At 31.0% G+C, this 14,115-nt stretch overlaps 1 protein-coding gene across 1 annotated transcript; it reads right to left on the reverse strand.

Annotated features, from left to right (window-relative positions):
- Positions 1 to 1,065: 1,065 nt before the first annotated feature.
- LOC130968567 (protein ENHANCED DISEASE RESISTANCE 2) lies at positions 1,066 to 11,718 on the reverse strand. Its single transcript, XM_057893917.1, has 22 exons — positions 11,146 to 11,718; positions 10,290 to 10,364; positions 10,071 to 10,124; positions 9,540 to 9,605; positions 9,200 to 9,258; positions 8,722 to 8,798; positions 8,282 to 8,398; positions 7,517 to 7,551; positions 6,401 to 6,501; positions 6,224 to 6,319; positions 5,540 to 5,604; positions 5,063 to 5,134; positions 4,686 to 4,856; positions 4,136 to 4,338; positions 3,922 to 3,988; positions 3,592 to 3,767; positions 3,169 to 3,270; positions 2,987 to 3,034; positions 2,442 to 2,585; positions 2,264 to 2,359; positions 1,761 to 1,862; positions 1,066 to 1,388 (listed from the first exon to the last, which is right to left on the reverse strand). The coding sequence occupies exons 1-22, from the start codon at positions 11,356 to 11,358 to the stop codon at positions 1,296 to 1,298; spliced, it is 2,232 nt and encodes a 743-aa protein (XP_057749900.1). The 5' UTR covers positions 11,359 to 11,718; the 3' UTR covers positions 1,066 to 1,295.
- Positions 11,719 to 14,115: the final 2,397 nt, after the last annotated feature.

Here is a 14,115-nt window from a genome sequence, read left to right on the forward strand (position 1 = left end):
TTTTTAATTGAATTTATAGACTTCTGAGTATGTATCAGCTTTTTAAATAAAAGAACAAATAAAATAAAATTTTAAACTTTAACATAATGACAGAAAAAAAAATAATAAAATAAACTAAAGTATCTTAAAACAATTCACTCAAATTACTATATATCTACTTCAAGACCTTAAACATCTAATGGTATGGCAAATTTAGATTTCAATTGATAAATAAAATGAAATTCTTGCAATTTATTGCAAGCATGATCTATTTGATAATAGTTAAAATTTTAAATTAACCTTTAAAATTTTTCAATATCCTAATCTTAAATATAAAATTTTTACTAACTTAGATAATTTTGTGTGTTTACAAGTTTAATGCACTTTTTCGATTTTATATAAAATTTTAAGTTATGCTTATTTCAATTACAAGGATAATATGTTATCAATAGTTTTATATTTAGATAGATGATAATTAATTATCAAATATTATATTACATATTAATAGTATTTAATTTTTTTTGTACTTTTTTTTAAGTGATACTTTGTCTCCATATATTACGAATTTAGAACAAATTTAAAAATAAAATAAAAAATAAAAACACAACCAACCTGAATCAAAATTGCTAAGTCAATAATAATGTTTGTAACATAAATATAAATCGAAGCAATTACATTTGACTTACTAGGATAGAGAACAAATCAAAATAAATCGTATTGAGAATATTCGATTTAGTACGGTGTCAAAATAATTCTAAACAAAGCTGAAACTATTTCTTCCATGTAAATGGCTGGGTTAATAACAATATTTGTAACATATACTTATCCAAGGTCATTAGTAAAGAAAGAGTAAAATACCATTTAAAATATGGTCTGTTAATGTTATACATAATAATTTATTAATAGAATGATGATAGAAAATATGTATAATATTCTATTAACTTTCTGATTAGTCTAAGATCGAGAATTTGAGAAACAAAAATTTAAATGGAAATGTATATTAGTTTTTTAAAACTAAGTCTCTGGCTAATTTCTGTTCTTGCTTTCATTCCTGCTAGAACCAAACAAAGTCATGCATATTGCATATATTAGAACAAACAATAGCTTTTCATTCTTGTCCTATAATTGAATGTATATTCAGACTTGTATGAGTTGTATCAGCTCCTTAATGAATTATCTTTTAATTCAAAAAAATAAAATAAAATAAAATTTCACACTTTAGCTAGCGTAGTGACAGAGAGGAGAAAAAATAATAATAAAAGAGACTAAAGTATCTCCACAATTCATTCAAACTATTATATATCTACTCCAAGGCCTTAAACCTCCAATGGTACTGCAGTTTCAGGTTTCAAACGATTTAATCTAACAGTTCCAAGAATATACTCTGGCAACTCCTCCTCCTCCTTCGCCTGCAAATCAATTGATAAATAAAATGATATTATTGCAAGTGTTATCTATTTGATAATAGCTAAAATCTTAAATTAACTCTTAAAATCTTTCAATATCATGATTTTGAATGTAAAATTTTTACTAAGTTGGATAATTTTATGTTTTACAAGTTTAATATACTCTTTCGATTTAACATAAAATCTCAATTTTCTGCTTATTTCTATCACAAGGATAATATATTACGAATATAGTTTTATATTTAGATGGATGGCAATTAATTATTAGATATTATATTACGAATTAATAGTATTCAACTTCCTTTATTCTTTCTTCGAAGTTATGTTACGAATTTAGGATAAAATTTTAAAATAAAAAATAAAGGCACAACCAACCTCAATCAAAATTGCTAGGTCAACAACAATGTTAGTAACATATCCCAGAACAAGGCCGATGACACCCCTAGCCACAGAGGACGATCCAATGTCCACATCAATCTGCATGATACAGAAAATTACTTTTGGAAGTGACTAGGCAAAATATGAAAATGGAAGCAAAATTACATCAATGCCAGAGATCAATTTCAACAAGAATGTTGAATTGTGTGTCTCTCTTCTTGAGATAAGAGTGTGTAACAATGTTTTCTACGTAAAATAGCATAAGAACTTCATGGGCACACAAGACAAAACAATTATAACAGTGACCACACAGTAAACATATGAACATATGAATAAAGCAGAATGTTTAACTCAACATTTCTCCATAATTTTGAGAACCAACATAAAACTAATTTTCACTTCTTAACTTGACATGCCAATGCCACAGCCAAATTAATGATCATCAAATCATCATCTAAGTCCAGTGGTCATAGAGGAGAAAATGCTAAGGCTGGCCTTACCTCCAAAAAATTATCTTGTCTAAAGTATTTACATGTCACAGCTTTCCCTAACAAGCAAGCTTTTGTTCCAACGGCTCTCTTAACCATCCAATATCCCTGCATCCATTGAAAACAGCTAGCTGCTCAACACTACCAAGCATCAAACAGGGTATATAACATTTTACAGTGAACCACGCACCTCAACTATGCTTGGAATAAGTTTGAATCTTGAGTCCCGAAATGCATCACTTCCATTTACAAACTTAGCCAATAAAGAATCTTTATTTACAGGTCTATCAGCCGCAAAATATAGAACCAGACTATAGTTCGGTTTAGCAGGAACCTGATGTCGATGAAAGCAAAAAAAATCTTCTTGAGAAACTGATTTATAAGCATACACAAATTTATGATTCCAATCGAACACCATTTCAGAAAAAATCAAGCACTACATTAATGCTTCCTGAGTTATTCAACAGGAAAGCCAGTGAAGGCATCAAACATATTCCACTATAAACACCATACTTTTAAAGTTAATCAATTCTGCATTCAATGACATTGGCTTAAAATTATGGATTATCAACTATAGATACTTTCATGGTACGTATAGCTGGGGATGTGGGAGATTCACAATAGGCATATAGTTTCATGGTACCTAATAATGGCTTTTTTTAACACTCTTGAACACTTCTGCATTAAATGGATTTTTCACTTTGCAATAAAAAAGGAAAAAAATAATATCCATACCTGAAGATTAATGACAAGGATAAATGGAAGCTTTTTCCCAGCTTCCGACTGCAATTCAAAAGGAGGAACATATGAGAACAAGTTAATTGATAGTTTAGTATCTTAGCAGAAAGATTTATCAACATGCCCAAACAAATCAAACATCTCTTCTCCATCTCTACTTAATAAAAACTTCGTTTTACCTGAACCAGACATCTAGGATGCAGAGCAATTTTGTCTACAGATTGTTCGACTGTGAACCAATCAACTGCTATGAGCCTCAAAAGCGGATCTCCTCCAACTACCTGCGTCATAAATTTCCATGTCCATAATATTCAGCCAAAACCAAAAAATATACAACAAAACTATGCACAAGCAGATAAAGATATATTTTAAAATATGTATAGTTCTTAAGTTGAAAGATATATTTGAATTCACATAATTGATTAGAGTTTACATGATCAATATGCATGCCCGGATGCCCCTCCACTGAAAGGACATCTATAGGTAGAAAGCTTAAGGACAATGAAGCACATGTACACCATAACAGCATTACTTATCATCCATGTAGACATACGAAAGTATCCTTTCCCGCTGTAACCAACCAACTTAAATGGTTAACTCACCTTAGAATTATCTTTAAGATAGTTCTTTCCCCTGATCATAAATCCTTTTCCACTAGGAGAAGTCCAACAATTTGTGTCATTGTCATCCTTTCCTTCGTGTAAAGAACCATGCAAATCACTTGGATTAATAGTGACAGGTGTAACATGGGGATCCAATTCTTCACTCAGAACAGGAGCTGCATGCCATAAGCAATTACATAAGAATGAACTTCTGAATGCAGAGAAGAAAATTGAAAATTTAGAGTTTGCATAAAGGTTAACTAGTTGCTTATGCCAAATTGCCTACAAAAAGGACCTAGCAAATAACAAAAAAACAAACGAAAAGCTGACCTGCAGTTCGCTTCAAAGCTAAGGTTGTGATGGCCCATGATACATTCTTTAGTTTGACTCTTGGCCCCTGACAAATTGAATACAGTGTCAAAATATGTAAAAGCTAAAAAAAATACTTTCTGTTCTATTACTAATCAATCGCATACAAACAGGACTTATTGCTGCTGCATACTACTTCTACAGTTGAAAGGTATAATCAACTAAAGTAGGAAACCTTTTCATAATTTTTATCATCATCATCATCACTTTCTTCATCTGACGATGATGATTCAGCAGCAATTGCATCATAAAACTCATCTTGCACTTCATCCTCATATTCACCACTGGAAATGGAACCATCAGAGCTTTTGGGATGTACAATTGTGGTGGCATATTCTTGATGTAGTATTGGATTGGCAGTGATATATTCCTTTAGACCTAAATCAATAATAATTAAGAACAATATAAATGCATCCAGAAGATTATTCACAAACAATTTGTTGAATTATACAAAGCATGCTAATAGCTCATAGCATGTAACTTTCTAAATTGTTTTCCTGAAAGAGTGAGCAACAAAGCTAAATGATTAGTTTGGACCACTAATTATGATAATTGGATTCTTAGTCATAGTGATTCTAGACAATCCAAGCAGTAGGGAGCCATAAAGAGTGGACTGGTGATGAGAGGTTTTGGTAGTTTGTAAAAGATCATAACTATTGATTCAAATCTTAGTGCCATTGTTGTACCAGAGATATTAGATGTTAACAATAATTTGAATATTTTACCTGCCACTTGGGATAATAATGCATAAGGAACAGTCCTCTCAAATTTTGAGCACTGGCTTTTCTTCCATTGATGCCAGGAACTAGAGTCAACCTCCAAAGTATGGGTAACGAGACATCTTGGGCTATTCAATCCCATAGGTGTGTTCAAATTTCTAATTTCCCATGCAGATGCTGCATTCATAATACAACACATTGAAGAACAATGATCAGGGACCTAAAAAGTACAGAAGTCAGAGGTATATTTTCTACTATACTCTTTCTTCCCCCTTGTCAGAGGATTCCCATAAAGTTCTGACAGTAGCAGAAGATTAAGAGAGTTTCTACCATAAGCAAGATAAACTATTCAGAAAGGAACAAGTATGCAGTTTCTATCTTACGATTAATTTTTGCACGTCGATATCCAGATCTTTGAGGCTTTTTCTTATGTATCGCCGGAAATTGTAAAATAGCTGCATGAATTAAATACATTGAAGACTTCAGCATATATTGTCCAGGTAAGTCAAAAAAACATGGTTTCCAAAAAAATGCAAGAATCACCGCTGATGCTCAATGTTAATCAAGATTACAACCACCATAGTAATACAAAACCTCTGTGCTAAGTAACTGTAACATGTTTACATAAAATTAGTCATCATGATTCATGAAAGCATAAAATAAGAAATAACATTTCTGGAGCATTGATGCATTTTAATACATATCTTGTAAAAGTCTTAGTCTCTCGAAAATTCCTCAGGCAAGTGAAAAGACATGATAACATCAAAATTTAAAACTAACAACAAAAGTAAATAAATTAACTCTTGACTCTTGAGCACAAAAAGAGCTTAAGCACATGATCACAATATCCGTATTCTTACTATATGCTCCATCTTGACCACGAAACCATTGCCTAGAGAAGACAAAATCCTGCTTTGAATGCCACCTGAGCAATCATGAATGCAGATTTTAAGTAAAACATGACTAAGTTAAAATAATTTTATTATAACTTGCTTTCTGTTCACTGATTGAAAAAGATTAATAAGGAAGAAATGCAATGTTAGTTAGCACATGAATTCATCAAAGTGAACTGCAGCATAGATTGACAAATAAATAAATAAAGTTAGCAAATTATGATATGAAGTTTCTAGAATTTAAGGAATCTAACAAAATTGAAGTATCAGTCACCAGGAAATCAAATTAGGCAGTGATAAGAACTTTTATTTTAAAGGAGGAATATAAAAAGTTAAACAGATTAGTAAGAATATTTAAAAAAATAAAAATAAAACAAAGATTTGATTATGTTGTGCCTTAAAAGCACAAGTTAATAGTAGAGTAATAAAAACCTTTTTAAGTTTTTAATGTATTCAATTCATTGGAAATGTAAAGAAGTTATCTTTTCAATAACTTTTGGTAAAACATTTTCTTTTGTGGTGCTTTCAAAAGTGTTCTTAGGACACATGTTAGCAAGACCCTAAAAAAAGAAGGGAGGGAGGGGGGTTGGGGGATCTAGAAACAGAAATTTCAATGTTTGAAATTTAAAAAGATTAACACTAAATGATTACCGGGATAGATACTTAGGATCATATGTCCCATAAACAACATCGTAGTGTCCATCATAAGATTCCACCAGCTCCAAGTCACACATCAAAATATCCCACCTGCAGAAAACAAAAATTACAAGGGAGACTAATTTGCCAACATGTTGTCAAGACTCTCCACACATTCTATAGGCAACTTACTCATATCTTTGCCGTTGGTCAGTGTTCAAAATCACCTCAAAAACTGTATCAGCAGTTGCATCAATAACACCAACGGACTTTGCAAGAACACCCTTACCATTCTGCAAAGAACAAAATGAATGTCAAACAAAAGGAATCAGATTTATTTTTCTGTCCTACCAAAAGTGAATTAACACATGAAATTTCAATTGGTTTAAATGTGAAAGCAAGAAAATAATAAAAAATAAAAGAAGAAATAATCAGATTACCAAAGCTACATAAAAAGCACGTTCAAACAACTTGTACATTTACACAACTAAGAAAGGGATGTCAGATGGCTCATTGTTATGAAAGGGAAATTTTCAGGTTACAAAGAGACATGGTCAAGGCTGTTATTGCCAATATAATACTATTTACAGCCTGGAACACAAAATCCATTGAATTTTTTACATATAAGGGACATCAATATGCGTGAAATGTACCCTATTGCCAATGGCTAAAAGAATAAAAAGGTAAAAATTACTTTGTTAAAATGTGATGATAACTCTGTTACAACTATAAAGGGTCACCCGAACTTGAAAATTTTTTCACACCAATCTTAAGCTTCATAGTTCATAGTAAGGAGAAAACAGAGTACTAGATTATCGTTGACAATTCTATTACCAGAAGAAATCAAGGGCATCCCAATTTGGTCAAGTAATGACATCAAAAGTTATTAAGAGCTTAGTTTCTAAGACTAACCAAATGCTAGATCACAAAGAAGAAATCAATATTTGACGTGGAACAACTGCACGTGACTTAATTCTTAAATCGGAGCAAGTTCCTTTTGCAATATCAAAAGTATATTAATACCAGGCTTTAGATGAGAGATCTATTTGATTCACAATAAAACATTCATAATATTGTTCCTAATCTTAACAATCCGGGTTCTGTAGTTTCTTTTGAAACAGCCAGATCCCAGCTGAGAATCAAGTATTTGATATTATAAGAATTAGCAACAAGTATTATACTTGAAACTCCTGTTAGAATACAAACGTGAAGGCAAAGCTAGGGTTCCCTAGTTTCCCAAAAATATGTTGATAATTATCATTGACGGGCATTTACACCCCTCCCCAAATAAATGAATGCTTTACATACCTTGCGATCAGAAACATCCTCGAAGATTCTTATACCTGAAACCACAAACCAAAGGCATCAAGAGGAATAACAATAGATTCAACTATAATATTTTCTCTTATAACTAAAATGAACAAGAAATACAAGTAGGAATAACCATAAGCAGAAGCGTCATCATTTACGAGTCTAACAACCAAATCGTGCACCAAAAGCACAAAGATGTCATGGTTTTATTTGGTTATAACCTTTAGGATTCAAGGGATGTGTAACAACTCGACATATGATGCCTATAATAAATGAAACACCTATAATTAATAAAAGCCTTTATGGTAGATGCAATTTCGTAACACTTCAAGGAAATTAAGTTGCTACCTTGCAATTAATGACAGCTTTTGACCTTTTGATAAGAACTTAATGCAACAAGATTTTATTTTTCTATTCCAGATGAACGACAATTTCAGTAAGAGGCTACAGGAGCGCAGGATAGTCCCTCCAAAATTTCACTAATATACTCATTGAATTAATTGCTGGATTGTAATCCAGAGGACCCTGGCATCCAAATCATCCTCCGCTCAAACCCCAAAGTTGGTGTTACCATTATAGATTATAGAGGGCCTTTAATTACAACAACAATTTATACTTGTTTAAATGAGAACTTTCTTACAGCTTCTGGATGTCTTCCAATTAAAGAATTTGATCAATATTAATAGATCACTGAAGGAAGAAATCAGTATTAGAGCAGCCAAAGTATGCCTTACTAGAAGTTTGAGGGACAAGAAAAAGTACCAGCTGTGGTAAGAACACATTTCCACTTGTGTGCTTCCAATGCATCTCCACTATCTCCTTCAAAAGCATCTGGCCTAACTGCCAACTTCGATGATTGGCGTAACAATGTCTCCGGGCCTTTCAGAATGAAAGAGCAAGTGTCATTTTGACCGTATATGAAGAGAAAAGAGAGAAGCACATGGATTCCGAGTAAAATATACAACCACTATTAGTTCTGAATCATACTTTCACAATTGCAAAACTTCTGGTGCATATCAACACTGAAAAAGAAGTCTCTCTTTTTGAAATAAGAAACAAAAATAGATGCCCTATTACACTATGATAACCTTCAAAACATGCAATATGCCATGCAATACAAAACTTATCAATTCAATTATGTAGCTAGTGATTCAGAAGCACACATCGTGAATATTATTCACAAAACCGTGCATCTTTTTTACCTTGGCCAATTCTTATAAGCTTTCTCAATCCACGGGCATACCGCCTCACTCTAGGCCGATGTCCTTCAAGGTTGATCCTTCACAACATAAAGAGCAGGAAATAATCAGTAACTCAGTTTTTATGGTAAATCATCCAATACAAGGAAACCTTTAAGACATGCCACCAAATAATGATCCCAATATGCAGATATTTCATTAAGCATAATTGATGACCATGAATATGTTAACTTGAACTGTATGCCTAATTGAATGACTTGAAACTTGAAAGTATTTATAACCATCATAATTCCAATATTTTATAACAAAAACTGAAAAAGTCAGACATTGAAAGATCAAAGAAGCAAAAGGAATCCCATGCCAATATTTATGATACAAATTCATTATTAATCATTAATACAGCTTGCTGAATAGAAAATTCAACAACTGTTAATTCTATCAAATATCAGTAGAGTGAATTTCAAGTGAGGAAAAATCATACTCGGCCTCCATGTTTAGTTTGTCTCTAGCACTGCCTCCTTTTGACAGCTCATACTCAGCCTGCAGAGGGCATATCTCCAGTAAATTCAAAACACATGAAAAATATGGTAAATACCAACATAATTGCTTGATATATAAATTCTTTTAACTAGCAAGGCAGACACTCCCAAAACCTTCATATGCAAGGAAAATTTATATGTTTGAAAAGTTCATAAGAGGAACTCATAAGAGGAACTCTTATACAAACCCTCCCACAGAAATAATTTCCTGCCTCCATTAGACTTGGGTTGTCAATGAAATCTTTGTGTTAAAACTGTAACCATCTTGTTTCTTTCTTATACCTGTTGTTTGGCATGATCAAATGCTTCTATCCATCCCCGAGCTTCGCCAGCTGTAGCACAAGCAATCTACAAAAGATATACATTATATAATCTTATTTCTATACTGTGAGGAGGATCGCTTATTCTCCTTTTTTCCTTTATTTTCTTCTTTGTCTTAATGAAATTCCAATGGGTTTTGAATCCCTGAAGCCTACATCAAGCTTATTACAAATTTACAATGGATCAGGCACTTATTTTTTCCAGGATATTAACAAATTACACTAGCTGAGTAGCAGTCCACCTGAAAAAACTGGGAGTAAAGCAATTTACACCAGTTATAGGTGAAATAATTTATGATACATAGAGCTTTGGTACGGGTGCTGTCTACTTTTTTTATATAATAGTATGAAAGCAACTAAATCATGTTTTCTCCAAATCGTATAACTTAGCCCCCAAAAAATATTGTGTTACAAAAAGCTGCTATACTTGTTAAAACATATGTTCCATAGCAAGTAGGACCAACAATTACTAGAATTCAAAATTACAACTTACTTCTCCCTTTTTGGCCTCATCTAATCTGTTGTAAAACCTTAAAACGTAAACATCCTGGGGAAAAAACAAAAAGTATTTAGCTTCTACCAAATTTACAAAGTACTAATTCATATCCATGAAAACCACATAATAAAATCGTAGTAAAATGAACCTCACAGAGTATGTTCCTTCAGAACCAATGTCAAATCAGCTTAAGCAAACAAATGCATATGAACTTACCCCATTGTTGACCTTCCGACGGCCTAGCTCCTCCACCATTAGTGTGGGCCCAACAACTCCCTGCCTGATGGGTTTCTGGACAAAGAATAATTTCAACATCAAGAAACAGGCGAAAAATGGGGGACAAAATTGAAGAAAGGTGGAAAGTAGGCAATGAAATTGGGTGCGTGTGAAAATACTAATCTATAAAAATTCATAAAAGATCATTGAAACCAACCTATATGCATGTTTAACTGAAATCACTAATTCGTTGTAATCTATCAAACAAAACGAAATTTCATTAGCACATAAAAATGTGAGGAGCAACAAGGGCTGGCTCAACTGGTAGGATTAAACAACATCAACAAAAAGACATGGGAACCTGAGTAGGTTCATTGTAGTTAAGTGGTCTACGAATTACTAGCATATGGTTCACCTAGTCAGTTGGGTGTTCCCATGAAAATGTGCAATTGATGACAGAAGCTCAAATTCTTAATGCTGTTAACTAGTCAAACATGCTCCATTTATCCTTGTAATCCAGCACACCAGTCAACTCTAGAATTTCACTCACAAATTCACGCTACGAAAGTTCCACACCCTCTAATGCCAAAAGCCGGTGCTGATCCTAGTTGTAATCTATTTCAAGTGACTCTTGCAAGTTTCTTTTAGCTAAATAGACAAATCAATCATAAGCTTCAAGAGTTGTTAAACATTTTGCAATATACAATCAGAATAATTAAACACCAGGGAGTTTCAATTTCTCCATCCAAAAATGAGCAGCAGCATTGACTAAGATTACAAAGTCTCAACAAGGAAGTACAGAGTACACAAAAGAAAACAAAGCATAAGCAGCAGAAAAGAGAGAGAAGAGCATTACAATGCCAGGGTTATCGTGAGGATCACGCTTGTACATGAAGACATTCTTGCCCCTAATGAAAAGGAATCGGAGGTGACAGTACTCGTGACCAATGGAATTAACTCCAAGGTGATAAACCCAACCGAAATACTCGAACAACCCTTTCTCATCGCTGCTGCTCCGCTCCGAACCTCCGCTACCGGACTTGTTCAACGCCGAAGCAGCTGCCTCCATCAAATCAAATCAAATCCAGCAGCAGTGACTGTATAGAACCAACTCCTACAACAACAGATCCTTGAAGGCGCTGATTTCAACTTCGATTAATTGTTTTTTTTTTTTTCCTTCTGAATATTAATCAGCCTTTATTTTTTCCGTTGAAGAACCTTGTTGGCAGACGCAGCAAGGTTGGGTCCCACAGTTGAGCAGAGCGTCAAAGTCGAAGATGGTTTGTCATATCGTATTCGTAAATCATATCTTCTCATCTACTACTCAGTAATCGCATGGTCAATGCGCTGGACACGCCATGCTCCATGATTCTCTCTCCATTGTTCTTTCTACTTGGACATTTGGACGGTGACTCCTTATGCTTCTTTCCTGTCTTTTTCTCCCCCTCATATAAATATTTGTATTTTGGTACTTTGGGTTAGTCAATACATTACATTGAATTGTTATTCATTCTAGTCTCTAGAATTGCTGGAATTGAAAATAATAATAATAATAATAACAAGAATTAAAAATACTCGACTCAAATGACATAATTTTTTTTTATATTTATCTAAAAATCATCGATTCAAATTTCATTCGTAACTTAAAAAAAATAACAATAATTAAAAATAATAAAGCAAAAACTTCATTTATACAAATGGCTCTATAACCACAATAGGTCAAAGTGTACCACTCTTTATACAAGTGACGAATGGCATTTAAGCAAATTTTTTATTGAAACATTTAAAAAATTATTTAAAAGGTTAAAAAATATTAATTTCTAGATTATTTTTTATTTTTGTCACTCGATTAAACGTAAATTGCCAAAAAAAAGTCACTTAAAGTAAAAATTACTAAAATTTTAAGGATTAAAAATATCTTATTTTTAATAAACACAAAAATTTCATTAAAATTGATCTATATATAAAGTCACTATTATTTGAATGTCTCTTTATATTTCGTGCAACTTTTTAAAATTAGTATCTTTAAGAAAATAATTCAACTAGATATCTTTTAAAAGTGGTACAATATTCAATTTTTATTACAATAATTAAAAAAAATAAAACAAATACATCTAAAAATTATAAATAGATTTAGTGTCTTTTTAAAATTAAATACACATTTAAAATATAAACTAAATAAAACTAAAATTTAAAATTTTAATTTCAATTTTAAATTTCTGTTTTAAATTTAATATATTTAATTATTAATATATTACAATTTAAATAGACATCCAAAAATCAAATTAGTTAGAATTCAAAATTTTGAATTTAAAATTTTAAAATAAATCTTACACCATCTTAAATCACTAATAAAAATAATCTCCCTCTCCTCATCTGTGACGCTTTCGTCTTTTTTCACGTTGCGCACTCCTCTGCGACGAATATTTTATAAAAAAATAATCTTTTAAAATAATAAATTAACAGTTTATTCATACATTAAATTAGTAACTAAACTGTTAACTTTTTTTTAATTTTTATTTGATGATTTATAATTATTTAATCATTTAACTGTACAAAATTGAAATTTATTAGTCAAAGTTAAACAATTAAAGTTTGTTAGTCAAAATTTGTCTATGTCATTTCATAAATGCTATTTCTTCAAATCCAAAATAGAACTATCTAATTAATTACCAAATATATTAGCGGGAGGCATATATCATATATGTCTCGATATGTTAAATTTAAAAGTTCATTTATATTTTAAGATTTATCTATTATGTGTCTTAAGATATAGGTTGAGATTATAAATTAAAAAAAATTATTAAAAATATAAAAAAAATTAATTTTTTAATATATTTATTAAATAAAAAATTTAAAATTTTTATGAATAATAAATTTATTATCTAAAGACACCTGTTTTAACTAACCTTATATTTTATGTAGAATTTCATATTTGTTGAATAGTTCACTATTTTGAATTAACCAACTAGCTTTTATGATTACAGTCGAACATTTTGAACAATTTATAGAAAAATTTACCATAAAAAATGGTCTATCAGATAAATAAACGTTATAGAACTATTTTATACATTTTTTTCAGTGAATGAAAATAAAATTTATGTAGATCCCCTGTTTCTATACATTTTTTAATATAGTTTATTTCTGTATGTGGTAATAAGATGTTGTGCTTCATATTTATCAATTTATACCCTATATGAAAAGAAATATGATTATTTTCAATTCCAAAAATTTTAACTCAAAATTACTTATTAAAAGAAAAGTATTTAGTATTCTAATTCTTTTAATGATTATTTATTGTTGTAAAGTGTTCTTTAAAATTAAGATAAATTTAGATATAGACGTGAGGTTCAAATATTTTTGTACAAGATTTTTTATTTGTGTATCAGTGTAATATTTTGTCCGTCGTCCTTGTTTAACCAGTAAAAATACCTACAAACTACTTATGTTAGCCAAAATTTTAGTAAATTTAGATGAAAAATATCTACATGACAAAATATTTATAAAATAATTTAGGATTAGTATTTGGTCATTTTAAAGATGACTCTTAAAAATTATAGATGGTTATTTCTCTTATATAATGAAAAAAAAAGTGTTAAGTTTGTTTTCTCTAAATCGAATCGGCTATAAATTTTAAGAATCGACACGATCTGATTCAGATGAACTAGATATTTTATAATAAATTTGATGCTATTAAGTTGATTTTTACAAATTCAATATTAAACGTAATTTGCATGACAAAAATGAAGCGGGTTAGATTTATATTATGTAAATCAAGATATGAATATTTATTATTCTAATTAATTCTATTTTTACTATTGCTAAT

Source organism: Arachis stenosperma, chromosome 1, assembly GCF_014773155.1.
Source record: "Arachis stenosperma cultivar V10309 chromosome 1, arast.V10309.gnm1.PFL2, whole genome shotgun sequence".
Taxonomy (NCBI): Eukaryota; Viridiplantae; Streptophyta; class Magnoliopsida; order Fabales; family Fabaceae; genus Arachis; species Arachis stenosperma.

Coding starts and splice junctions, on each gene's coding strand:
- LOC130968567 (XM_057893917.1), bottom strand. CDS start 11,358: ATGGAGGCAGCTGCTTCGGCGTTGAACAAGTCCGGTAGCGGAGGTTCG. Junction 5,605..6,223: donor GATCCTAAGTATCTATCCCG/GTAATCATTTAG, acceptor ATGATTGCTCAG/GTGGCATTCAAAGCAGGATT. Junction 3,035..3,168: donor ATCCTAGATGTCTGGTTCAG/GTAAAACGAAGT, acceptor TTTGAATTGCAG/TCGGAAGCTGGGAAAAAGCT.